Consider the following 23411-nt stretch of genomic DNA (forward strand, 5'->3'; position numbering starts at 1 on the left):
ACCAGTCCAGGGTGCAGCCCACCCAATGATTTATTGATACAAGGCAAACAACAGGTGAGGAGGTCAAGATAACAATAATAATACACATTAGTGCAATGACTTTTAAACATCCTGGTAATAAATCTTTTAATACACTGGTTTATTCAAGATGGTACATCACATCAAAAATACTGTATTTCCTATTCAAATTTTATATTGTCTTGTGCCGACTTCAGAGAGCACTCAACAGTACACATCATTCACACGAGCGTGATGCAAAAACAAAGCAAAGAGACAAAAGAGTAATAATAATAATAATAGTGGTGATGATGTAATACAGATTAGACATAGACCTTTTAAGCAACAATCAAACACTTCAAATATCATTTGGAATACTGATTCATGTTTTTTCTCAAACACGATTCATCGTTTGGTTTATTCTAAATGATGGTCATAAAAATAAGAATACAATAGCACAATCAGAAATAAGGATGAAATGAAAGAGTGAACATTTGATGGCATGGGGAGTTGCTGTGGCGATTTAGTATATTTTCAATACTTCACGAAGGACAGAACCAGTCGTGTGTTTCTGAACCCTTCCGTCTCCAGTGTGTTGTCAAGTGCTTGGTAACCTAAAGTTGTTCCTTTTTTTTTTGTTAAAGATGTTTTCAACACTTACGCTAGTAAATAGTGCATTCAGTTTTTCAGATTACTTCCAGTACTGTATTTACAGCAGCGTCGTCATGAGAGAAATTCAAGACCCTGTCAAGTGAATTCAGAGATTTGTTTGTAAATTCTGCATTTCACAAGTTTAAAGTTCATTGCTAAAAACAAGTGCCAAGACTGAGAACTGTGTCGTACTACTCAATTGTGGAGATTGAACAGCTTTTCACCATTTCAGGTTTCCTGATTTGTTTTGAGCCAAAACGAGGCCCAGTGACCCACTTTGGCATCTGAAAAAGTTGCCCCTCCCCTCTAAAAAGGAACTCGAGCGCCTTACCTTCAGTTGTTGGCCTGGGAAACTTGGACATGCACTTTGCTAGCTAGCTAGCGAGCTATGCCTACACCCTGAAAATACCATCTTTCCTTCAGAGTGGTTGCTAGCGTGGCACTTTGGAGTGCCTCATTGAAAAGCCCCGCGGTAACCTGGTGGGAGACATTCGCGCCTGCGGCATTTTTTTTTTTTTACAACTCAACGTTTTAAGGGTGTGTGTAAGAAAATTGCTAGCAGATGCCGCATCCACTTTTCCAGATCGTAGTGGGGGGGAATTTGACAGTGTGTGTTTTCAGCCTAAGAAAATACTCACAAAAAGTTACGGATATTGGGCTTTGGGGTGAAATTTCCAGATTAACCTAAAATGCACTACAACCTTTCCAGTTAAAATATCACCAGGTTTAGCCTCAGAAGAATTAGCGTTCTACAAAAGTGTGTCGCTGCCAAAAAATAAGTTCCATACCCCGTTTATAACTTGATAAAGTTCATGTTATCACGTGAAACGTTCTCGTGCTATAACGTGCTAAATTTCACGTTACAACGTGCCAATTTATTTCGTTATAATGTGAGAATTTGGACAATTCCTTCCGGGCAGGTCAATAGCGGACAGAAACAAAGTTACCCGCAACAAAACTCTTAATATAAGGCCAAGTGTTTTACAAGAATCTCCACCAGTGATGTGAACCGGAATAATTTGCTCCGTTTTGTTTTGCCGAATGCACAAGTCAACCATGAAATTGATCAGATTCTAACATGAAACGTACCCATGTTATAAACCGTGTCAGAACGGGAAATTTATCACGTTCACATAATGTGATACTGAACTTTTTCTTTTTTTTTTTTTTTTTTTCTCCCGGTGTTGCAGCAGTGCGCTTGCGTAGCATTCACCCTGTACACCGGGGCAACAATCACAGCAGTCCACGCCGACGCCAGTTTCTTACGCCAGGTGGACCAGCCTGAAGAGGAGCGGCACCACGCACACGCACGTGAAGCCCACCACGCTGTAGACGATGTAGCGGTACGGCAGCTCCACCGCCATGCGCTGCCTGGCCCGCCGCACGTCGTCGGCGGGGAGCCCGGCCAGCCGGCACAGGAACGGGATGGTGGCCGCCTTCATGAGCATCCTGGTGAGCAGGATGACGGCCACGCCGAGGGCCAGGCGCAGCAGGACGCGCGCCGCCAGGCCGGCGCCGAGCGGGGGGGCGGCGAGCGGCAGCGCGGACGGCGGGAGGTCGGCCATCAGGCCCAGCTGGTAGTTGGCGTGGGTGGCCAGAGCGGCGCCGGCCCCGGTGCCGAGCGCCTGGGCCGTGTCCCCGCGGGAGGTGCTCCAGGAGTCCAGCGAGAAGGCCACCAGTCCGAGGCTCACGTGCGACGCGATGATGACCAGCGGCGCGTACGCGTGCGTCATGTAGAAGTCGTCGATCTTCTCCAGTGTTTGCTGGAAGAAGGCCAGGATGAGGAGGCTGTACAGGAAGCCGCTGATCACTTCCTGCCACGTACGCAAACACGCAATCACTTTAGCCGACATCTCTCTTTCCATTCCGAGAATTCGGGCTGCATTGTCGGGCCCGGCCGATGAAACGTTTGTATCGACTGCGTCGCTATCTTCACCTCGCGGCAGGAGCGGCTGGCTGATAAAACAATGTTTGTATTTGATATGAACAAATAGTTGCTTGGCAATCAAATCATCGTACCAACGGTTATCTGCTACATGTCTTATTGGTTCCTTTCTTGAACAGTTTACATTTTCGGTGACGAGTAGCAGCTAGATGGTAATTTTTTTTTTGTTGTTGTGTCCTTTACTTTTTGGAAATGTAGAAGCCACACGTTGTTGTTTATGATGACTGCAAATGATTGTGGTGACGGTAGATTTAGTGGCATTTTCTGTTGCTCCAAATCTAACTCGGGAAACTGGTCCAACTTCTCTGTCACTAAAACTGCACGGGTCACTTGCAGGCTCTTTTGGGATGGTGAGCCTTTGTACGGTTAACTTGACAAGCAACAACCTGTGGAACAATCTGAATCTGACGTATGATCCAAAATCCAGAATATTGGGACCTCCTTTCATAGACAAGTGCAAGTGCCTTTGCTGTAAAAAAAAACTGGCAAGTCTGGGGCAAGTCTAATCGGCTGCGTTCACTCCCACAACGGCGGCAATGCCAAAGGAAAGACAACTTCACCCGCGCGCAGTTTGACTGCACTTTATGCTAGCCTTGCGCTGGGTGCACAAAAATGGGACCCTGAGTGTTGACACACTTACCAGAACCGAATGCATTCCCATGTAGACTCTGCTCACACACACCAGCACGCTCCAGCACAGCGCCACGCACAAACCAAACAGGAACGGGTACTGCGGGAGAAACAAAACAGGACCTTACGACTTCTCGTGACTACCCCGTCACTTGAACCCACTTCTCGTCGCATGCGTACACGAGGATTTGTCTTGGTTTCATGGTGACGAACGAGCTGCTAAGATTCTCATCAGAATGAGCAGAATGTGCTCGGCTAGTTTTAGAATCAGGAAGTGGCGGCTCTCAACGATGACAAAGGCCCGCTGACTTGCTGACTGACTTTCTTTCCGCTGCCTTGCTGATGGCGTGCTGCAAGGCCAGCTAACGCTTGGAAGTCTAAGTCGTTAACATTCAAACACTAAACAAGTTTTGTTAACAAGGGCAAAATCCTCCCTTAATTCTTCTCTCTTATCTTCTCCTTGCTCAACAAAAGTGTAACAGGTCAAGAGATTTTGATGACCGACACATTTTTTTTTCTCATCTTCAATGCTTGTTTTCACTTGAGGTATTCACATACAAAACACGAACCGCAGCAGCTAAATTACCCCCCAAAGTCTAATCATGAATTGATGACTTAAAAACAACCAACTTCTTTCCTTGAAAATAACTTTTGTCATAATCTTGTTAATTTGTTCTGGAAAGTATGCATCTTTGTTTTTATAATCTTATGACTATTCTTTTTAAAATGGGATACTTCATTCTCATATTAGGATTTTACTGTGTAAAATCTTGAAAAAATATAAAACTATTCTCATAATATGGCTTTAATCCCCTTTTTCTCCACGTTTCCCCTTTTATTCCTTTGATCAGTATTGGTTTAATGTTGCTGAAGACTGAAAAGAACTTTCAGTACAGAACAACAACAAAAAAAAGCTGAAATCTGCAATAATGAAACCCAATCTCTGTGTGACTAGCTTTGACACCTCCAGTAAACTTTTTTTTTTGGGGGGGGGGGGGCTAATTTGCTGTTGAATTGTTTCGAGCGTGTGTTTTACCTGCCAGCGTCCATACGTGAGCATGAAGAGGCAGAAGGGGATGGCAGTGCCCGTCATGGCGTGCGTGGATGGCATGCTGTACTCGGAGTTGTAGAAGACCTCCACCTTGACCACGGGAGGCGAGGCCGGCCGGGACCAGCGCACCATGTCCTTTGTGGACTGGCCCACCATCAAGTTCCAGGCCCACACCACGATGAGCCGGCGGCTGACCAGCGCGTCCACGTTCCAGAAGAGGAACGGGAAGAAAAGGATGAAGAACATCTCGTTGCCCAGCTCCGTGCCGAAGGTGAACAGATAGAAGAGCAACTTGTTGTGGATCAGGAACTCCTGGCCCACGTCGCCGGTCAGCGAGTTCCTGCGGAGGGGCTTGGCCCGGGCGGAAGTGTCGTCGTCATCGGGCCTGGGCTCGCTCGACTTGCCGTTGGCGTGCACGGACGCCCCGTTGCCGACCGCGTCGTCCCCGGGGCTCCTCTTCCTGAGCTCGGAGCGGTCGTCGTCAGCAACGCCGCCTCCGCCGTCCTGCGGCTCGCTCGCCTTCTCCGGAAACGTCCCCCGGACCCCGCAGAGGCGCTGGAACCTCGCCACCAGGCGGGGGTCCTGGAGATAATTACATGTCTCCACAAATGCCTTGACGACGTCCGTCGCCATCATGTCAAATCACGTTTGGTGGCGTTTACTTGCGCGAGCTCATGGTCGGCGTTACCCAAAGAGAGAGAGAGAGAAAAAAAAAAAAACAAGACTCGGCGGTTAACGCTGTCCTGCCGGCGCCCGCATGCGCAAATGCCGACGTATGATGCAGCGATGAAGGAGATTTGACAGAGGAGCAATCAAAGTCCGTTCCGGTGCACTCGCATATTACATCATCACGGAGCGTGGCCCGGTTCACGGAGGCTACCGACGCTAACTGCGTCAAGTCCGCATCGGGTAGTTCCGTTACCCAGGCAGGCGGTCCTTCACCAAAGGCTTCTTCTTCGTCGTTGGGTCAGTGTTTCTTCTTCCTCGATTCTTATCACTTGCCAGCCTCGTCCAATGTTCGCCTCTGAGCACCCTCTGCTGACTCGACCAAGTATTACAACATGCTCACGGCCAGAGGATAAACAACGGGTGGCAGGAGGGAGCGAAGGAAGGATATGGGACGATGGATGGATGGAAAGAAGGAAGGATGGATTGGTAGATGAATGGATGAAATGATTCAATGATGAAATCATCAAAGAAAGCAAGAAAGAAGAGGGGTAGAGGGATGGATAGATGGATACTTGAATTATGTTGTAAAATGGACATACACGTAGCTAGTTTTGTAATACAGAAAAGAACAACATTTTCTTTCAGAGATGCGTGGCCTGGAAATTATATAGAGAATGGTTACATTTCATTGCCGATAATGAAACAGCCAGACGTGATATAAAGTTGAGGGAAATCACGCAAATAGTTGGGTTTCTTTCTGTAAAGCTAGCGATCACAAGGGCAGAAATAAACTTAATCCAAAATATAACATTTAATTCGTACAAGTAATCGGAATCTTAGTGCTTGAATGAAAGAGCAACGCATCATTTGCGTATAATTACTTTGCGAAAGACAAAACCAATGTTCATGTCTCACAAGATTACGTTAAGTGACAAAAACAAGATCGCGTCGACTTTTATTTTGAAACGTCCAATCCGGAAGCGTATGCAAAACATAACTCTGGCTTGTTGAGGGTGCACGCTTGTATCCAGCGCTCGCCACCACTTTGACTGTTGAGGCTTGTTCAGGTTGATGCCAGCTTCCTCCTTCTCCTCCTCCTCCTCCACGGCGGCGGCGGCGAGCAGCGCCAAGTCTCCGCCCTGAAGCCTGCACCATGCACGGGGGCAAGAGAGGACTGGTGGCCCCGCAAAACACCTTTTTGGAGAACATTGTCAGACGCTCCAGTGGTGAGTTGGACTTATTTTGAATGAAAAAGCTTATTGTTGTCACCAAGTCAAGTGGATGGGACACTTTAATACAAGCTTGAGACTAAATCACTCACAATTGTACGTTTTTATCAGAAAACAGTTTTGCCTCACAAACAGTAATTTTCCAAATGGAAATGACGGCTTTTTGCCACTGGAGGAGACTGTAATGACATTTCCGTAAGGTGGGGATAAAATGCATTCTCATTATGCGTGCAGGGATGATCCACTTAAGAGGCCTACAGTATATGTTGGCTTGTGCCATCTTAAATGCACTTGGAGCTATTTGATCTCGCAGTAGTGGCTGCATTAGTGCTGAGTGATACATATCTTTGCAATCAAAATGGCCTTCGAGCACAACCACCCCAGGAACAACATTACTCAATATTCATATTAGCATTGTATTGAGAAGGAACCCGGCATTATCTCAGCTCATTTTTGACCAAATTGCTGCAATAAGTGATCAAAGTTGACTTCCCCTCAGTTGCCAACACTGATTCTGCTGATGCGTACTGAACAAAACACGTTTGTTGAATTAGCGTCGACTTCCTGCGTGTATTTCAAGCAAACGCACGCCAACCCAAAGTGTTTTTTCCTCCCCCCCCCCCGAAACGTCCAAAGTAATTAGGAGGACTGGTCTTTCACTCCTAAAGATTTTCTTGCTGGAGAACTTTTGCAGCACCTCATGCATTTTTCATCAAGGCCGAGGCTGGAGCATAAACATTTTATCAACAACTATTATTGCTGCTTGAAATTTTAATGTGCTTTTTTTGCAGTTTGTTTCAATTATGTATGTTGATTACAGGAGTTTTAATCCAGGGTGAACATGTTAGTATGTTATAGATTCAATAATTCCACCGATATGAGACAGATATACAAGGTAGACATCTTTTTTTTTTTTTTTTTGGGTGGGTTTTTGATGCAGAAACCAGCTTCTTGTTGGGCAACGCGCAGATCGTGGAGTGGCCGGTGGTGTACAGCAACGATGGATTCTGCAAGCTGTCTGGCTACCACAGAGCCGAGGTCATGCACAGGAGCAGCACATGCAAGTATTTGTTGTCAATTTTTTTTTCTAAAGCATTTACATAGCCTGCGCACGATAAAGAGACAGGCTTAAAGCGGAAGTCAACCCAAACATTTTTTTTTTTTCAAGAATATGTTCCCAGCAGGCCCACTAGTTGAACTACGGCATTCTGATTAATTTTGCGTTTGCGGAATATAAATTAAGTAGCAGAATGTACTCGTTTTTAGCCATCTCTGGGGGGGCGGCCATTTTGTCCTGAAAATGACATCACAACTGCTCACAACGACCAATCACGGCTGACCCCTTTTCTGAATCTGAGCCGCGATTGGTCATTGTGAGCAGTTGTGATGTCATTTTCAGTCGACAGAAGACAAAATGGCCGCCCCATAGATGGCTAAAAATGAGTGGATTAACACTTATTCCGCAAGCGCAATATTGATCAGAATGCCCTGTTTCAACTAGTGGGCTTGCATAGAACATATTGTTGGAAAAAAAACATTTTTTTGCCTTGACTTCCCTTTTAAGGCCCCAGTCAGAATGGAAGTCACGGTTGCTAGTTTACAAGATCACTGAGTTAGGAGGCCTCAGGATTGACTTGGTTGGTTTGGGTTTGATTGGATGGAATGAAGGAAGAAAGGAATGCAAGGGTTGAATGGATGATAGATGATTGATGGACTGGTCATGATGGAAAAATTCCTCTCTTGAGCTTCATGTACGGCGACTTGACGGACACCACGACCATCGACAACATCCGACTAACCTTTGACAGCTACGAATCCAACTTCTACGAGGTGCTGCTCTACACCAAAAACCGTAAGCCTCACTTTTTTTTTTTTTTTTTCCACTTCACACTCCTCGGACCTTCTCCTCCTCACCTTGTGTGTTATTTTCTTCTTTATTTTTGTTCCCGTGGCCGAAGGAACGCCCATATGGCTTTACATGCAGGTGGCGCCCATCCGCAACGAGAACAACAAGGTGGTGCTTTTCCTCTGCACCTTCCGGGACATCACGCTCTTCAAGCAGCCCATCGAGGACGACGCCACGCGAGGTGGGACGCCCCTTGTGCGTCGAGCACTCGAAGCGCGCTCGTTGTCCTCACTCCAAAGATTCGGCCCACCGTCCTTGTCGCTGAATTACGGATGAAAAGTAGCGTGTGGCGATTAAACGAAAACTTGGAAGGCCCCAGCGAGACTCGAACTCACGGCCGCCGGTTCACAGGGCCGGCGCTCTGACCGCTGAGTGATAAATGGAACAAAGATGGAATTCGGACTCGGTACTGTTCAAGCACGCGACAGACGAGACTACGTCCAACTGTGCAGGTGTTGCGTGTGCGGGTCAGCGAGCAGTGATGACCGCGCGTCCGCGCAGAGTGACATGATGCCCTCGGGGCCTGGAGCGTGCCACCAAGATTGCGCCCCCCCCCATCCCCCCGCTCATTACATACATGAAGCAGAAAATAAAAAAAAAACAGGCAGACCACATGAGGACACTCGCACGCGTTGACGCAGGGCAGCCCAGAACACGTGAATGACTTTGGCTAAACATCAAACGTGGACATGGATTCAGTTTGCTTTCACTTTCATTATTGTACTTTATTTCTAGCACATCAGATTTGTGCAGTATTCAAAAAAAAAAAAAAAAACTATAAAAGCTAGCTAAATACAGAAATATTACAAAATATTGCACATATCATATTCTTATTGTATTATTATTAAACCTGTTGTGCTACAAAAAAATACGAGGATAAATTAGAATCAGCGCCAAAAAAAAAAAATATATAGGAAAGTTAATTAGCACCTCTGATTAAAAAAAAAAAAAAAAAGTAAAAACCAGTGTTATTTTGAGATTTTTGGAGGGGTGGGAAGTATTTACATTATTTCTTATAACCCGTAATGCTTTTTTGATTGTGTTTTTGTTCAGGATGGACAAAGTTCGCCAGGCTGACGCGAGCGCTAACCAACAATCGCAACCTGGTCCAGCAGATGGCACCACTGAGCAAGACGGAGGTCAGCCACAAGCCGTCCAGATTGGCAGAGGTGGGCAACTACATGTCAACACCAAAGCATCGCCCACTAAAGTTCAGTCGGACTCGGTTTGAAATTAGAGGCGGACCAGCCTATAGGCAGGTACAATATTTTTCCCTGCGGGGAAAAAAGGCGAATGACGGACGACGAATAACACGCTCAATTTTGAGTAAAATGCCCAGCTCCGCAATTCCGGTGACAACACTTTTCATCCCGGCGCGTTCTCCCGTCCCGAGGCGCGATTCGTGGCAAATGTGAAATGTGAAATTACCTGACGTGGCAAGCCACGAATAGGCCGGCTTCTTCTTGTCCGTTCGACATCCGTTGCGTGTGTGTGTTTCCCGCCGACGCAAGGCCCTCCAGCTGGGCTCGGACATCCTCCCCCAGTACAAGCAGGAAGCCCCCAAAACGCCGCCGCACATCATCCTGCACTACTGCACCTTCAAGACCACGTGGGACTGGGTCATCCTCATCCTCACCTTCTACACGGCCATCATGGTGCCCTACAACGTGTCGTTCCGCACCAGGCAGAACAACCTGGTGTGGCTGGTGCTGGACAGCATCGTGGACGTCATTTTCCTGGTGGACATCGTGCTCAACTTCCACACCACCTTCGTGGGCCCCGCCGGCGAGGTCATATCGGACGCCAGGCTCATCCGCATGAACTACGTCAAGACGTGGTTCGTCATCGACCTGCTCTCGTGTCTGCCCTACGACATCATCAACGCCTTTGAGCATTTCGAAGAGGTGAGCGCCAGGTGCCGACCGACCCGTCTTTCGGACGGTTCGGGGTCCGGTCGGGCGCAGCTGAAACTTTTCCGCCCGATCTTGTCGTTGGAAGGACTTTGTCATGCCGCCGTCGTCGTCATCGCCGGCGAGTCATCTGCGCGACTCGGCAAACTTCCACCGGAACGGCACCAGGATGGAGGACTCGGTGTTGCCGGTAAGGGACTTTCACTCTCTTTCACTCTGAAGTTGACAGGAAAGCTGCAGGGAAAAAAAAAAAAGAGAAAGCAAATAATTGGATTTAAAGACAGATTTTTGTATTGAATTCAAATTCATCAGCTAGAGAATTTCCTCCAAAGTTCGCTGCGAATTTGAATCAGAAATGGCTTTGTGTCCCGAAATGTATTTTTGACGTCTTTTATTTTTTCCCATCTGTTTTTGGAGATAATTGCAGCGCAAATATTAATCTAGATGTTTACCGGTGCTTCCATCTCTGACTAATTTAGTAATACATGTCATCTAATATAATTATGAAAATAATTTGATTCTGAATAATTCAATTCGGACAATGCAATGCCATATTTAGAAATATATCATTTATTCAAAACGTGATCAAATATAAATACATAATTCAATATTATAATCATTCAAATGATACAGTCGTGTATCATTTGTTTAAAAAGAATCAGCACAAATACTACATAGAATTGCTAACATTTGAAAAAATATATATTTTTCAAAAAGTATAAAAACGCATTTGAGCATCACAATATGAGAAACCTACTAGAACATCTGAACTTGATTTGAGTTTTATCAGAGGCACTTTGAAATGGTGGCGGGTGTGTCAAAATGAAAAAAGAATTATTATTATCATTAAATGGGTTGGACAGGTTAAAGGTCAAATTAATGATTGGAAAAGTTTTGAAGCGACTTACAGTTTCGTGGTGTCATTTGACGAGGGGTGTGTGGACTTTTGCTTTCCGCAGGGTCTGAGCAGCCTGTTCAGCTCGCTGAAGGTGATCCGCCTGCTGCGTTTGGGCCGAGTGGCGCGCAAGCTGGACCACTACCTGGAGTACGGCGCCGCCGTGCTGGTCTTGCTGGTGTGCGTCTTCGGCCTGGTGGCCCACTGGCTGGCCTGCATCTGGTACAGCATCGGCGACTACGAGGTCATCGACGAGAGCACCAACACCATCAAGACGGACAGCTGGCTCTACCAGCTGGCGCTGAGCATCGGCACGCCGTACCGCTACAACGCCAGCGGCACGGGCCAGTGGGAGGGCGGCCCCAACAAGGACACGCTCTACATTTCCTCGCTGTACTTCACCATGACCAGCCTCACCACCATCGGCTTTGGCAACATCGCGCCCACCACCGACGGCGAGAAGATCTTCTCCGTGGCCATGATGATGGTGGGATGTAAGTACGCCGCCGGCTTTGGACTCCGTCGGTCCGGCTACTGAGAAATACGGTGGGCAGAACGGCAAAGCAGATCTGGCTTACACGACTGCAGTCAAGTGAACATGGTTAGCCTGCAATCGCTAATTGAAATGCACTCTAATCCCTCCTCAAAATGGAAGTCAACCCAAACATTTTTTTTTCAACAATATGTTCTATACATGCCCACTAGTTAAAACAAGAAATTCGGATAAATATTGCGTTTGAGCAATACGAGTTAATCCGCTCGTTTTTTTTTTTACATCTCTGGGGGCGGCCATTTTGTCACTTCTGTCCACTGAAAATGAGATCACAACTGCGCAGGGCTCAGGTAACGGCTGACCTGTTTTCTGAAGCTGAGCCGTGATTGGTCGTTACCCGAGCCCCGAGCAGTTGTGATGTCATTTTCAGTGGACAGAAGTGACAAAATGGCCGCCCCCAAAGATGGTTAAAATGGGTGGATTTTGCTGCTTAACTCATATTCCATATTAATTTCAACGAGTGGGCCTGCTGGGAACATGTTCTTGAATTTGGGTTGATTTCCCCTTTACACTAAACACGTAACAAGCACAGTTTTACACTAGTGAACGGACACAAAGGACGGCAAGTCAGTCAACAAACCAGGCCCCGCCTTTTAAAGCCACACACATTCAAAATCACAATTGTGGGGGTTCACTCTACTGGCAATTTTTTGCTAATTGCTGCAGAATGACACTAGGCCGATGATCATTTGCTTTCAAGACTGGGTGGTGGCAGTATGACTCAAATGGCCAAAAAGGAGAAACAAAAAAATCAACCCCCCCCCCCCCTCCCCCCAATGTCAGTGTTAGGTAATAAATAAATAGTAGGCAACACTGGACTGGTGTTCCCATTGAAGCCGCAGTCACGGAGCCGACTGGGGAGAGAGCGAGCTTCCCTGATGAAAAGTGACATGTCGAGCACACGTGTGGCTTCTGTGGGCAGCTCTGAGCGGGGGGGGGGGGGGCGGACGTCACCGCCCACCACTAGAGACCGCCACTTTGTGTACATTGGTCAACACGCTGGTGAAAATGACACGGCATGGAGTTCTATCTGAAGTCCGATTTGAATTGAATTCCAGCATTTGAGTTCTGACTACAGCTGCAGACAAAATTAATACCTACACAGTGTACAGTACAGCGTAGTGTGCTATAAATATCTACACATGACATGTACGCTATGTGTTTTAAAAAGACTAAGGCTGTTAAGCTTTGTCATATTGACAATTTCAAGTGGCAAAGTTAAGATAAATACAGAACTAGATAATACTGATGCAGTGCAGTTTTTATTTCAAGATTATCAATAATCCTCCTCATGCTGTTTGCCAAATAACATTTCCTGAGGAATGGAATAAAACAGAACCAGTGCAAAATTGTAAATAATAACAACAACAACAACAACAAGCTTTGTCGATTTTTCTAGAAGGTAAAATTCAATTAAATTGACCCAGCGTAAGTGCTGCGTCATAAATACTGCGCAGCTTTGTAAAATTAAATTGTGCTCATGCTGCATAAAAAAGGTTTGTTTTGAAATGACGATAAAAGTTACAAATGCATTAAATGAAATCAAACTCAAGAGACTCAGTGAAAATGCTGTGTCATTTCCCCCCCCTCTTTTTTAATGTCTTCATTGATACTGCCCGAGTGGTGTTCATTATAATATGTGAGAAAAATTCCATTTAAAAAAAAAAAAAAAAAAAAAGTATTCCTCAAGCTCATTTTGCTGTTCACTGAATGTCTTTGCGTCAACCTTTGACCGCCTCCTGTGCGCCGTCATGTAAAGTAATGCGCTAACAACAGTGAGGGCGACACAAAGTGACAGTCGCGCTTGGAGCTTTGCACCCCCCCCCCCCCCCCCCCCCCCACCGCCACCGCCTCCCCTCAAGTACAACACCACCAGTACGCCGGCGGCGCTGTTGCCAAATCACGAAAACTCCCTGCATGGCGCGCGCTAGTGTGGGGTGCAATTACCGCCAATAAATGTCCTGCTATGGATACGGTGATCATGCGAGGCCGGCCGACCGGGCCGCAGAGGGAGCGTTGCGCCCTGAGGCCTCCACGCACGCAATTGGTCGCACAGTAGTCGACGGGCTAGCGGCCATCTCGCTGGATACGCATCTTAACCTCTTTCCCCTTGAGTGGCTCGCCGCGCCCCATTAGAGACGCTGACTGATTCTTTGAGGTCACAGCAGGCAGCCAGGACTGCTCACATGGCCGCCGTGCATTATCAACGATAATATAGCATGCTTGTTGCGTTCTCGGCGCGATTGTGGTGTGCGCTAACTTTCGCTGCATCTCAAGTGGGACGGACGGAAGTAGAAATACGGCGGTGGTTTGACTCGCAAGTTAGAACTGTCAACCGTCAATCAAATATCACACATCTTTCTTGATGCCGACACATCCCGACGTGTCTAAGGCGTGAAAATATATATGAGTAAAGTCTCCGGTGGCCGGACTATATCCCACCGGGTGATCACGAGGCTTTCCATGCCATGATCAGAAGCGCTAGCTGCCAGCTAGCTCCCGAGCTAATTGGCGAGCTTGTCCGCTGTGTCACACGCTTGTTGTTCCACTACATTAGGGACATTTGAGCCTGTGTTTCTTGCTAGTTGCAGACCCATAATGCTTTGCGTTCAAACATATGGTAGCTTAACTAACAGGCAATACGGAACATTTGGGAATGGAAATAACACCAAGTTCTTTAAATTGTGCCATCCAGGAAGGTTGCATTTTCAAGGTGTTAGCATACTAGCTAGCTAACTGCATGCCGTAGTGGTAGAAATGGAACAAGTAATTATAACTAAGTCATTCCATATTAAATTTCTTAGAAATACACATACAGTATATGATGCAATGGTTGTTTTATTTAGACTTGGATTTTCCTCACCCCTGGTCTAATATCCATTTGATGCTACACAGACTGTTTTTTTTTTTTTTTTAAAGATAACGTGCGATGTGTCCATGTACCTTTCAGCGCTGCTGTACGCCACCATCTTTGGAAACGTGACCACCATCTTTCAGCAGATGTACACCAACACCAACCGCTACCACGAGATGCTGAACAACGTGCGCGACTTCCTCAAACTCTACCAGGTCCCCAAAGGCCTCAGCGAGCGCGTCATGGACTTCATCGTCTCCACGTGGGCGATGTCTAAGGGCATCGACACAGATAAGGTACCATCCGTCACTCTTATTATTACGCGACTGTCAAGCGCGCCAACTTGTTTTTCTCTCCAGGTGTTGTCCATCTGCCCCAAAGACATGCGAGCAGACATCTGCGTGCACCTCAACCGTCAGGTGTTCAATGACCACCCGGCCTTTCGCCTGGCTAGCGACGGCTGCCTGCGCTCGCTGGCCGTGGAGTTCCAGACGACGCACTGCGCGCCCGGCGACCTCATCTTCCACATCGGTGAGAGTGTCGACACGCTCTGCTTTGTCGTCTCCGGCTCCCTTGAAGTCATCCAGGATGACGAAGTCATCGCCATACTGGGTAAGGATGGCTCATGATTATAAAATGTTTAGCAGTGCCTTGATTAATAGTTCAACGTCTTGATGCGGCCAAAAGTATGATCCTAAAACACGCATCTTTCAAATTCATCCAGCATTACCCTAAAAACTGAATGGATTACCGCAAAACACATACATTTTACTCCAACAACTCCCATACTAAAAACAATGTCGGTGACCACGAATGAGCGCTAGTGACCTCTTCCAACCTGTGCAAGTGACTCCAAACATGGATGCTAGGACACACGCGAGGTACAGATAAAGCTAACGACTGCTAAAGATGACTTAGGACCACTTGTGACCGAAAGCAACTGATAACCACAAATGACTAACAACAAAATTGACACCTAACCACCAGTCACAATTAAGAACGACTGCTTTTGACTTTTAATGACACCTAACGTCAGCTGTTAGCTAACCACTTGTGACCGCTAACATCAGCGAGTGACCACCAACGATAACTATCGCTATCAGTTGCTAATGACTGCTAACAACCACGACTGATCAGTACTGACTGCTTGTGACCTCTTATGACCACTAAAGACTGCAAATGACAACTAGCGACTGCTAACAAATGCTAAATAGCAGCAAACAAGAGATTGCGGTTGCTATACAGCTCAGCGTGTGACATCTGCGAGTCTGCGTGTGAGTATCTGGGCGTGGAATGTAGCCAACATCATCTCCTGCTTGAATGCGCTCATTGTGTGAATGTATTTTACAGTTTTCAAACGCCTGGCAAGTACATTAGCAAGAGTGGTATTACAGTAAATAGGTACAAATATCAAACGTGAAAAGAAAAACATTTCTGATCCGAGACAACTTTTTTGTCCATGTTCCAAATGTCAGTGTTATTGTCTGACATGAAAGCCTCTCAAAAGACTGTGGCTTTCCATCAATAAAGAGTGTGGCGTTGTCGTTTAGGTAAAGGTGACGTGTTCGGCGATGTCTTCTGGAAAGAGAGCACCATGGCGCGAGCGTGCGCCAACGTGCGCGCGCTGACTTACTGCGACCTGCACGTGATCCGGCGAGACGCGCTGATGCGGGTGCTGGAGTTCTACACGGCCTTCGCCCACTCCTTCTCGCGCAACCTCATCCTCACTTGTAACCTGCGAAAACGGGTAACCAACGCAGATATGCCTGTTACAACCCCCCCTCCCCCCCATCATTTTATAAATGAAGTGAATGAAATTAACTGAACTGAAATATCTTTTGTTATTAAAAATATTTAAATCATGCCCCACCTTTAGTGGGCGGGGGCGGGGGGGGGGTGCTGGTGCCCTAGCACCCGCCACTGAGCCGATTTCAGGCGTTACCGAAGCGGCAGCGTTATGAGACCTAACTATGCAAATGAAATGTACTACATTTTTAATAGAGCTTCTCCAGGCTTTACATATTAGTCACATTAAGAGTTCTAACAGCGTTTTCGCATACATTAACCCCCATAGGAAAGAAATAAATTATTTAATTCATAGGTATTATCATTTATATAACAGATGCCATCACATGTTAAAACACTGGTTTGAATATTCTTAAACGTGGAAAATATTCGCCTACCCCGTGTTAAAAGCGTATTGAGAATTCACCTTGACATGTTAATTGGTATAATTAATTTCTTACACTGCCGACATTTGATCATGAAGGTCAAATGATGTTTGACTTCATCGCCGCCCCCCCCCAAAAAAACCCAAAACCTGGGAATGTTTTGGCTCCAACTTCAGACAAGCGTTGCCTCCATTATTGCATCACAGTTCCATTAAGGGCCTCCTCCAGAGAATTGCTGCTTTCAGCTTTTTAATATTTCAAACAAATGCTTAGCATAGCTTTAATGCTTTTTAACAACAACAAAATTCTGCTTTCACGCTCAAAAGTGCTGCGCTGGTTGAAAACGCATTACTGCAATGATATCAACTGTTTTGTTTTTTTTGCTGATTCAGTCCTTTCAAGTTAAGACTGGAGCTTGTGACGTCTTTTGTTACTCAGCCACAATGTCAACAGTGTTGGAGAGGCTTTGAAGCATAATCTTGAAATAGATTTGAGAATGAAACGTTTTCTTACAATCATTTGCAATGAGGCAGGGTTTTTGACTTTCTGGACCTGTATTTCACACGCGATATAGCGAGGGACCGCCGTATTTTTTTTTTTTTTCTCTCTTATTTTGACCATGCGTGCCCACCTCGGCGGTCTAACGTCTCGCTTCCCATTTTGCAGGTGATCTTTCGAAAGATCGCCGATGTGAAGCGGGAGCAGGAGCGCCAGAGGAATGAGGTGGCGCTCTCCATTCCCGACGACCACCCGGTCCGGAAGCTCTTCCAGAGATTCCGGCAGCAGAGGGACGGCCAGCCGGTGGGAGAATCGTCCCCGTACCTCGATCACAACTGCGTGCAGGAGGAGCCGCCGGCGCACGCCAACGAGACTCAAAGCCAACCTGAGAAGTCTGAGCAAAACTGCACTGCGGACGCCGTGCGTTCTCAACCAAGGCCTTGTGCGGAGAAGCCGCCGAGCCAGGGGGTCAACAGAGAGGGGACCGGGGGCCCTGCCGCCCGCAGGGGAGGTGCCCGAGGCTGGGCAAAGTTTAAAAATGCCACATCAACTGCGCCTCCTCCTCCGGTAGGAGAGCAGGAGAAGGCAACGGAGAAAGCGGAGGGGTGGACTAAAGGATCTCAGTCGTCGGAGCAAATAGCAGCCAACAAGAACCAGACCCAGGGGGACGGCGGGGAGGCGGGGCTGATGGGGGGCGGCGCCGCCAACGCAGGGGAAGCCACCGCCCTACACAAAACGGACTCGTGCGACAGCGGCATCACCAAGAGCGACCTGCGCATCGACCGGGTCGGAGACTCCAGGAGCTCCTTCGAGCGCAGCCCCATGGAGCGCAGTCCCATGGAGCGGAACCCGTTCGGGCCCGGCGGCCCCGAGCGGGACCTCCTGCAGGCCGCGCTTTACGAGGCCAAGGCGGAGCTGAAGGGCGACATCCAGGCGGTGGGCGGCCGGCTCGCCGTGCTGGAGGCTCAGGTGGGCGAGGTCCTACGACTGCTCTCTGTCAGAAGAAGACTCTCGCTGCCGCCCACGTCCTCGCCCAGGCCCAGGGTCAAAAGCCAAGACCCTGTCGCCGCCTCCGTTCGACCCAGAATAGACGACGGGCCCTTTTGAGCGGACTTGGATGCAAACCTTAGTCCACGACGAGGGTGCAAAGATAAGAAGCGCCGCAGGGACGCATTAGCTAGCTGGCCAGCCAAAGAAATGTTCGAAAACACTGCATGAAAGCCGGCATGTGACTGGAGCGTTGCAAACAGGGATTTTGCAGTACAGTGTTCCACCACGAGATGGAGCCAAAGCACTTTACGAAAGTAGTGCTTTGCCATCATTTGGTGGCTTATTAGAGAAGTAGTGTTTTGGCGCCATCTTTTGGCATCACATTCCAAACTCAACTTACGTTACCTTTCAAAATAAATGCCTTTACAGATGAAAAGGTTTTTAAAAATGTATAGTAAGTACATGTGCATGGAGTGAAGACGAGCCTCCACTTACGACCCAGGCTAAACCTAGCTTTGAGATGTGTCACTTCTATATACTTCCTCGACACCAGTTACTTCACTGCTTTCCTATTTCGACGGGGCTTTTGCTTTGGCGCCACCCAGTCATTTTTTTTTCAGGACTAGCAATGGTGTTTGATTGTCAATGGAGCAGAAAATTGCTTGATTTTTCACAATTTCTCATTTGATTTACTAACTATGCATTACCGAAGAACTAGGTTACATCACCGATGTTACGACAGTATATTGAGACCTCCGCCGAGGCCAGCCAACCCAAAGCCTTGACTCATTTATACCCTTTAGGCGGCGCCATCAGCTAAGCGTGATCGGTCAGCGCAACCACTTGGTCCCAAAGCAAGTGGACTGTAACCGCGAAAAGTGGAAAATAATATCTGGTATCCGCAAACGGAGCTGCGACGGATTTTTCACTAAGTGACGTTAACAAGCATGGCCGAGCGTGCAATGTGCTTACGAAGGCTTTTCTTGACTTGCTAGCCTGATGGCAATGTCGTGTTGAACTATTGAGGCGAACAGATCCCCTCCCGCTTCAAGGCTTATTAATGAAACACATACTGTATATGTAAAAAAAACAACAAAAAAAAACAGAAACTCCCTTTGGAGTCAGCATTGGTGCCTTACTTGACTAAAACCTCAGTGATGCTTTCTTGATTAATTAACCCTGTCAATATGTTACCATGTGTCATGTCCAAGCTAAGAGTTTGTGATTTTTCACTTTTTACTTGGTTATGACTCTTTGTCCAATTCTGTCAGCTTTATACGTTTTTGCTAAGTTTAGTTTTGATTAGTATTGTTAGTTTTACTAATCTCTTGCACTACTGGTATTTCTCAGGTGTGGGATTAATGCACTAAGACAGTATTGTTGAATAAAAACTCAACTAACAATACCATTTTTAAAAGGCATACAGAGAGCTAAAAAAAAAAAAACCCCAAAGTGGACAAACACGGAACATAGTTTATTTCAGTGAGTGAAAATGTTTTCTGCAATTCTTATTTTCGTTATTTAATTCGTTTTGGTGAACGGACCTTGGCCTGACAATGATAATAATGATGCAATAAATGCAGGATGTGTTTCCCTTACGTACCTCTAAGAACGATTATTAGTTGCCATATGCATGCAAACCCGTGAAGTGGGTGCAATAAAGTGAATGCCATTTTATTTATGACTGACTCATGGTTAAATGCAATGATAAATCAACGCAGCGATGCCGTGTAACGCTCAGGTAGTTTTGAATCGTGGATTTGATTCCAACGTATATTTGTCGAGTGCGAGAACGGAGGGTGAACTAATGTGCAAGTTTGAGCGTGATTCGGTCATTTGGGTGAATCCCATTTCTTCTTTTGTGTGACAATCAATCTTTGTAAGCATGTGACCTCTTCACTACATTGTTGTACATACTGTCGATTTGTAAAGGCCAATGCATGTATCCAGGGAAGCTTTCTACGCTCATGTGAAGAACGTGAAGAAACGAAAAGCAATGATGCCTGCCCACCAACTGCTGTTCTGTGTCTTTATTTCATCATTCAACTTTGCAAAAATATTGTCATTTAAGTTAAAATCAATAACATGGTATTTTTTTCTCTTTATGTCAATAATAAGGGCAAAAAGACAAGCAAAATCTCTAAATCTGCATAACTTATTTTAGATAAAGTATAGTCACATCGCATGCAAAAGCACAGACCCTACAATACATATTTATTTCATGCTTCATTTTTTGTTGTTCACACACGTTAATAAAGTATTTCAATAAGTCCTAAATGTGATCAAGACTGTGAAATATCTTATTTGTTTATACTTTAGATGAACCGATTTTGGTTCAAACGTTCTCCTTTTCTTCTGATATTGATGTCATGTCGTACATCCCTGGAGCCGCTAGGACGCAGCAAAGCGCCTCAAAATTGACCAAACGCCAACCACCACAGTAGCGGAAACCAATGAAGAAGAAAAAGTGCCACTCAAGCAGAAAGTCAAGGCGAACAGGTAAACGTGAATACTTGACGTTTCCGTTCTTGAATGATTGCTAAAGACTTAGTTGAACTTATTTGAGTTGCAGCTGCATTGTTGTAATCGAACGCGTCACCCCGACGGCCGAAGAAACGTGCAAACTTGCCTCAGTAAAATGAGTCATTACGTTAGAACAATAACATAAATGCACAAGCTAATCCTTGGGAGAAGATGAACTGGGCTTGTACGTTTTCGGAATCAAAACAACCTCCTAATCAACAAAATACATTTTTAATACAGGCAACCCGAATTCAGCTCCTGACATCCCTCACTAGGTCACGCAACCACGCCCCTCTAAGACACATCCAACACAAAAGTATAGTAGACGCCAAACTCAATAGGGACCTGGCCTGACTGGGTATAGCAACAATCCGCCAATAAAATGGATGTAAAATGCAAAACGTCAACTTTGCTCCTCAGCGCAGCAATGGACATGCAAATCCCGCCACACGAGGGCGCCAAACTGTCGGTGGTGGACATGCACACGGGCGGCGAGCCTCTCCGCGTCATCGTGAGCGGTTACCCGGAGGTCAAAGGCCACACGTTGCTGTCCAAGCGGCGTTACGTGCGCGAGCACCTGGACCACCTGCGGCGGGCGCTGATGCTAGAGCCGCGGGGCCACTACGACATGTACGGCGCCTTGCTGGTGGCCAGCGAGCTGCCTGACGCCCACCTGGGCGTCCTGTTCATGCACAACGAGGGCTACAGCACCATGTGCGGGCACGCCGTGGTGGCCCTGGGACGCTTTGCCGTTGACTACGGCCTGGTGAAGGAGCCGCGCTCGCCTGAGACGCCCGTCAACATCCACTGCCCCTGCGGGCTGGTCAGGGCCTTCGTGGAGTACGCCCACGGGAAAACGGGCGCGGTGCGGTTCCTCAGCGTGCCGGCGTTCGTCTTCGCCACGGGTGCGTGGAATGAACTGAATTATATGTAATCAACCAATTACTTATTCAATTTTTTTTTAATAGATTTTTTCAATTTATTTTACTTTTTTAAATTTATTTTTTATAACTATTTAAAATAATTGAGCCGATAAGTGAATTATAGGAAAATAAAAACATTACAGGACTCTTGTTTTGTTTGGCATCTCTTTTTTTTTTTTTTTACTATTATCTATAATTAGTTGAACTAGTTTAGGACTGGCGATTAAAAAAAAAAAAAAAATGTTCAATGTGCTCCCTGTGGTTCTGGCAGATGTGACGGTGGCGGTGGAAGCATTCGGCGACGTGACTGTGGACATTAGCTACGGCGGAGCTTTTTACGCCTTCGTGGACGCGCGGCGCTTTGGTCTGGACGTGAGCGAGTCCCGGACCAGAGATCTGGTGGACGCCGCCACGGCCGTCACCAAAGCAGTCAAATCGCAGGTACGACGAGGTCTTGTCGGGCTGCGCCATTAGATTAGGGCCATCCCAATTATTTGGATCAGTATTGTATTCACCACGATTATAAATCATAATTATTCACAACCTTTGGCATTTCTATTGCACTACTTTTCAACAAATATGTAAAGAATGTGACACGAAACGAAATAAGAATAAATGATAAAAATCTTAAATCTGCCGCACTGACAAAGTCCAGGTAACGGATCCTGATGTTGTTCGAGCCACGAGCTCCTCACCGTGATGCTCTCATCTCCAATTTTTTGTTGTACGTTCATCTCTCGACATGACTTGGCAGCTTAATGAAGCCTTGAATGTGTTCGTATTCTATTCGGGGGCATCTTATTCTTGGCAAATTACGGTAAATTGTGCAGCTTGTAGAAACGGTCCCATCATAAAACAAGTGTCAAAAGAACGTACCCTCTGTTAGTGTTAAAAGCGTCTCGTTCTTCCTCCCAGGTGAAGCTGCGCCACCCGGTCAGCGACGACCTGGCCTTCCTGTACGGCACCATCCTCACCGACGGCAAAGACGAGTTCTCCTCGGACGCCACGGCCAACGTCTGCGTGTTCGCCGAAGCTCAGGTCGCCCACTAAGGCATTATTCATATCAGTACTCGTCACATAATGTCACGCCCATCCCGAGTCAACACTGGGGGCCGGATCCTTACTTTCAATTGGTTGAAGGTGGACCGCAGCCCGACTGGATCTGGCGTGACTGCGCGAGTGGCCCTCCAGTACCACAAAGGTCAGATCCAGCTGAACCAGTGCAGGACGTTCAAGAGCGGAGCCACGGGATCGCAGTTCACCGGCAGAGCTGTGGAGGTATCTGCCTAACATGCTGGGAATTGGTGTCCACTTTGATTAACCCCCCCCCCCCCCCCCCAAAAAAAAATCTAACTGAAAAATGACATCCTGAAATGGCCACACACAAGCTGAAAATGCAGTCAAATCCTGAAGGGTTAGTTTGTTTTGTTGCAGCCGTTACTTGATTTTTTTTTTTTTTCTTACCTGTGTAGGAGACCACGTGCGGCGACTTCAAGGCGGTGGTGGTGGAGGTGGCCGGCAGAGCTTTTTACACGGGAGTGTCTTGTTTTGTGCAGGAGACGGAGGACCGGCTGAAAGACGGCTTTCTGCTCAAGTGAGCCTCACTTGCCACTTATCGCTTACGTTTTTCTTCAATTCTGGTTTTAATCCGACTCTTACGTGGTTCACAATTTACATTGACCCGACATTGCAGCATTCATCTGCAAATCACAGTTGAATCTTCAAAGTAGATCATCCCAGGTGCTTCCACCATAATATGGGAAAATGTCTTACCGGTATTACAATATACTGTGAGAACTGAAGTTCCTGATACAAGTAGACCGTGGTGCACTTTTATACGATCAAAAAAAAAAAAAAAAGGAGAACCTGGGAAATGAAACGGAAAAGTGATAATACAAGAAAATGGTCGTGCTGAACCATCTTTACAGAAATGCACTTGTAGTCAAATACAATAGCATTTTTGAAAATAAACAATTGTGTATTTTTGGGGAGGGGGGGGGCAAAGTAATAAAAAAA

General features: G+C 46.6%; 3 protein-coding genes and 1 long non-coding RNA gene across 9 annotated transcripts; 2 read left to right on the plus strand and 2 right to left on the minus strand.

The window, feature by feature from the left end:
* Positions 1 to 109: 109 nt before the first annotated feature.
* Positions 110 to 5273, minus strand: LOC147128416 (sphingosine-1-phosphate phosphatase 1-like). Its single transcript, XM_086019579.1, has 3 exons — positions 4260 to 5273; positions 3234 to 3323; positions 110 to 2462 (listed from the first exon to the last, which is right to left on the minus strand). The coding sequence occupies exons 1-3, from the start codon at positions 4908 to 4910 to the stop codon at positions 1911 to 1913; spliced, it is 1293 nt and encodes a 430-aa protein (XP_085875705.1). The 5' UTR covers positions 4911 to 5273; the 3' UTR covers positions 110 to 1910.
* LOC147128417 (voltage-gated delayed rectifier potassium channel KCNH5-like) lies at positions 4248 to 20231 on the plus strand. 5 transcript variants are annotated; one of them, XM_086019574.1, is made up of 13 exons: positions 4248 to 5240; positions 6011 to 6169; positions 7113 to 7236; positions 7918 to 8024; positions 8131 to 8259; positions 9132 to 9247; positions 9590 to 9982; positions 10077 to 10178; positions 10948 to 11377; positions 14387 to 14586; positions 14650 to 14902; positions 15841 to 16037; positions 17128 to 20231. In XM_086019574.1, exons 2-13 carry the CDS (start codon positions 6097 to 6099, stop codon positions 18064 to 18066), a joined length of 3063 nt encoding a protein of 1020 aa, XP_085875700.1. In that variant the 5' UTR covers positions 4248 to 5240; positions 6011 to 6096; the 3' UTR covers positions 18067 to 20231. The 5 variants fall into 5 exon arrangements, with proteins under 5 accessions (XP_085875700.1, XP_085875701.1, XP_085875699.1 ...); XM_086019575.1 differs by having other exon boundaries at positions 6068 to 6169; XM_086019573.1 differs by having other exon boundaries at positions 4248 to 6169.
* LOC147128418 (uncharacterized) lies at positions 8688 to 22767 on the minus strand. The gene is made up of 4 exons (XR_015084020.1): positions 22520 to 22767; positions 22272 to 22441; positions 10897 to 11414; positions 8688 to 10222 (listed from the first exon to the last, which is right to left on the minus strand). It is a non-coding gene; the product is annotated as an uncharacterized LOC147128418 (long non-coding RNA).
* Positions 20389 to 23403, plus strand: l3hypdh (trans-L-3-hydroxyproline dehydratase). Of its 2 annotated transcripts, none has more exons than XM_086019580.1 (6): positions 20389 to 20448; positions 20893 to 21377; positions 21667 to 21836; positions 22311 to 22433; positions 22536 to 22673; positions 22868 to 23403. In XM_086019580.1, the coding sequence occupies exons 2-6, from the start codon at positions 20900 to 20902 to the stop codon at positions 22991 to 22993; spliced, it is 1035 nt and encodes a 344-aa protein (XP_085875706.1). In that variant the 5' UTR covers positions 20389 to 20448; positions 20893 to 20899; the 3' UTR covers positions 22994 to 23403. The 2 variants fall into 2 exon arrangements, with proteins under 2 accessions (XP_085875706.1, XP_085875707.1); XM_086019581.1 differs by lacking the exon at positions 20389 to 20448 and adding an exon at positions 20713 to 20788.
* The last annotated feature ends 8 nt before the right edge of the window (positions 23404 to 23411 follow it).

This window comes from Filicampus tigris, chromosome 20 (genome assembly GCF_054856515.1).
Source record: "Filicampus tigris isolate MCC_2025a chromosome 20, RoL_Ftig_1.0, whole genome shotgun sequence".
NCBI classification, from domain to species: domain Eukaryota; kingdom Metazoa; phylum Chordata; class Actinopteri; order Syngnathiformes; family Syngnathidae; genus Filicampus; species Filicampus tigris.

Excerpts from the sequence above, each read along its gene's own strand:
- LOC147128416 (XM_086019579.1), bottom strand. The coding sequence starts at position 4,910 with ATGATGGCGACGGACGTCGTCAAGGCATTTGTGGAGACATGTAATTAT. Across the intron at positions 3,324-4,259 it reads TCACGTATGGACGCTGGCAG|TACCCGTTCCTGTTTGGTTT; the intron begins GTAAAACACACG and ends TTTCTCCCGCAG. Across the intron at positions 2,463-3,233 it reads TGGGAATGCATTCGGTTCTG|GAAGTGATCAGCGGCTTCCT; the intron begins GTAAGTGTGTCA and ends CGTACGTGGCAG.
- LOC147128417 (XM_086019573.1), top strand. The coding sequence starts at position 6,097 with ATGCACGGGGGCAAGAGAGGACTGGTGGCCCCGCAAAACACCTTTTTG. Across the intron at positions 10,179-10,947 it reads TGGAGGACTCGGTGTTGCCG|GGTCTGAGCAGCCTGTTCAG; the intron begins GTAAGGGACTTT and ends TGCTTTCCGCAG. Across the intron at positions 11,378-14,386 it reads GGCCATGATGATGGTGGGAT|CGCTGCTGTACGCCACCATC; the intron begins GTAAGTACGCCG and ends TGTACCTTTCAG.
- l3hypdh (XM_086019580.1), top strand. The coding sequence starts at position 20,900 with ATGGACATGCAAATCCCGCCACACGAGGGCGCCAAACTGTCGGTGGTG. Across the intron at positions 21,378-21,666 it reads GGCGTTCGTCTTCGCCACGG|ATGTGACGGTGGCGGTGGAA; the intron begins GTGCGTGGAATG and ends TGGTTCTGGCAG. Across the intron at positions 22,674-22,867 it reads TCACCGGCAGAGCTGTGGAG|GAGACCACGTGCGGCGACTT; the intron begins GTATCTGCCTAA and ends TTACCTGTGTAG.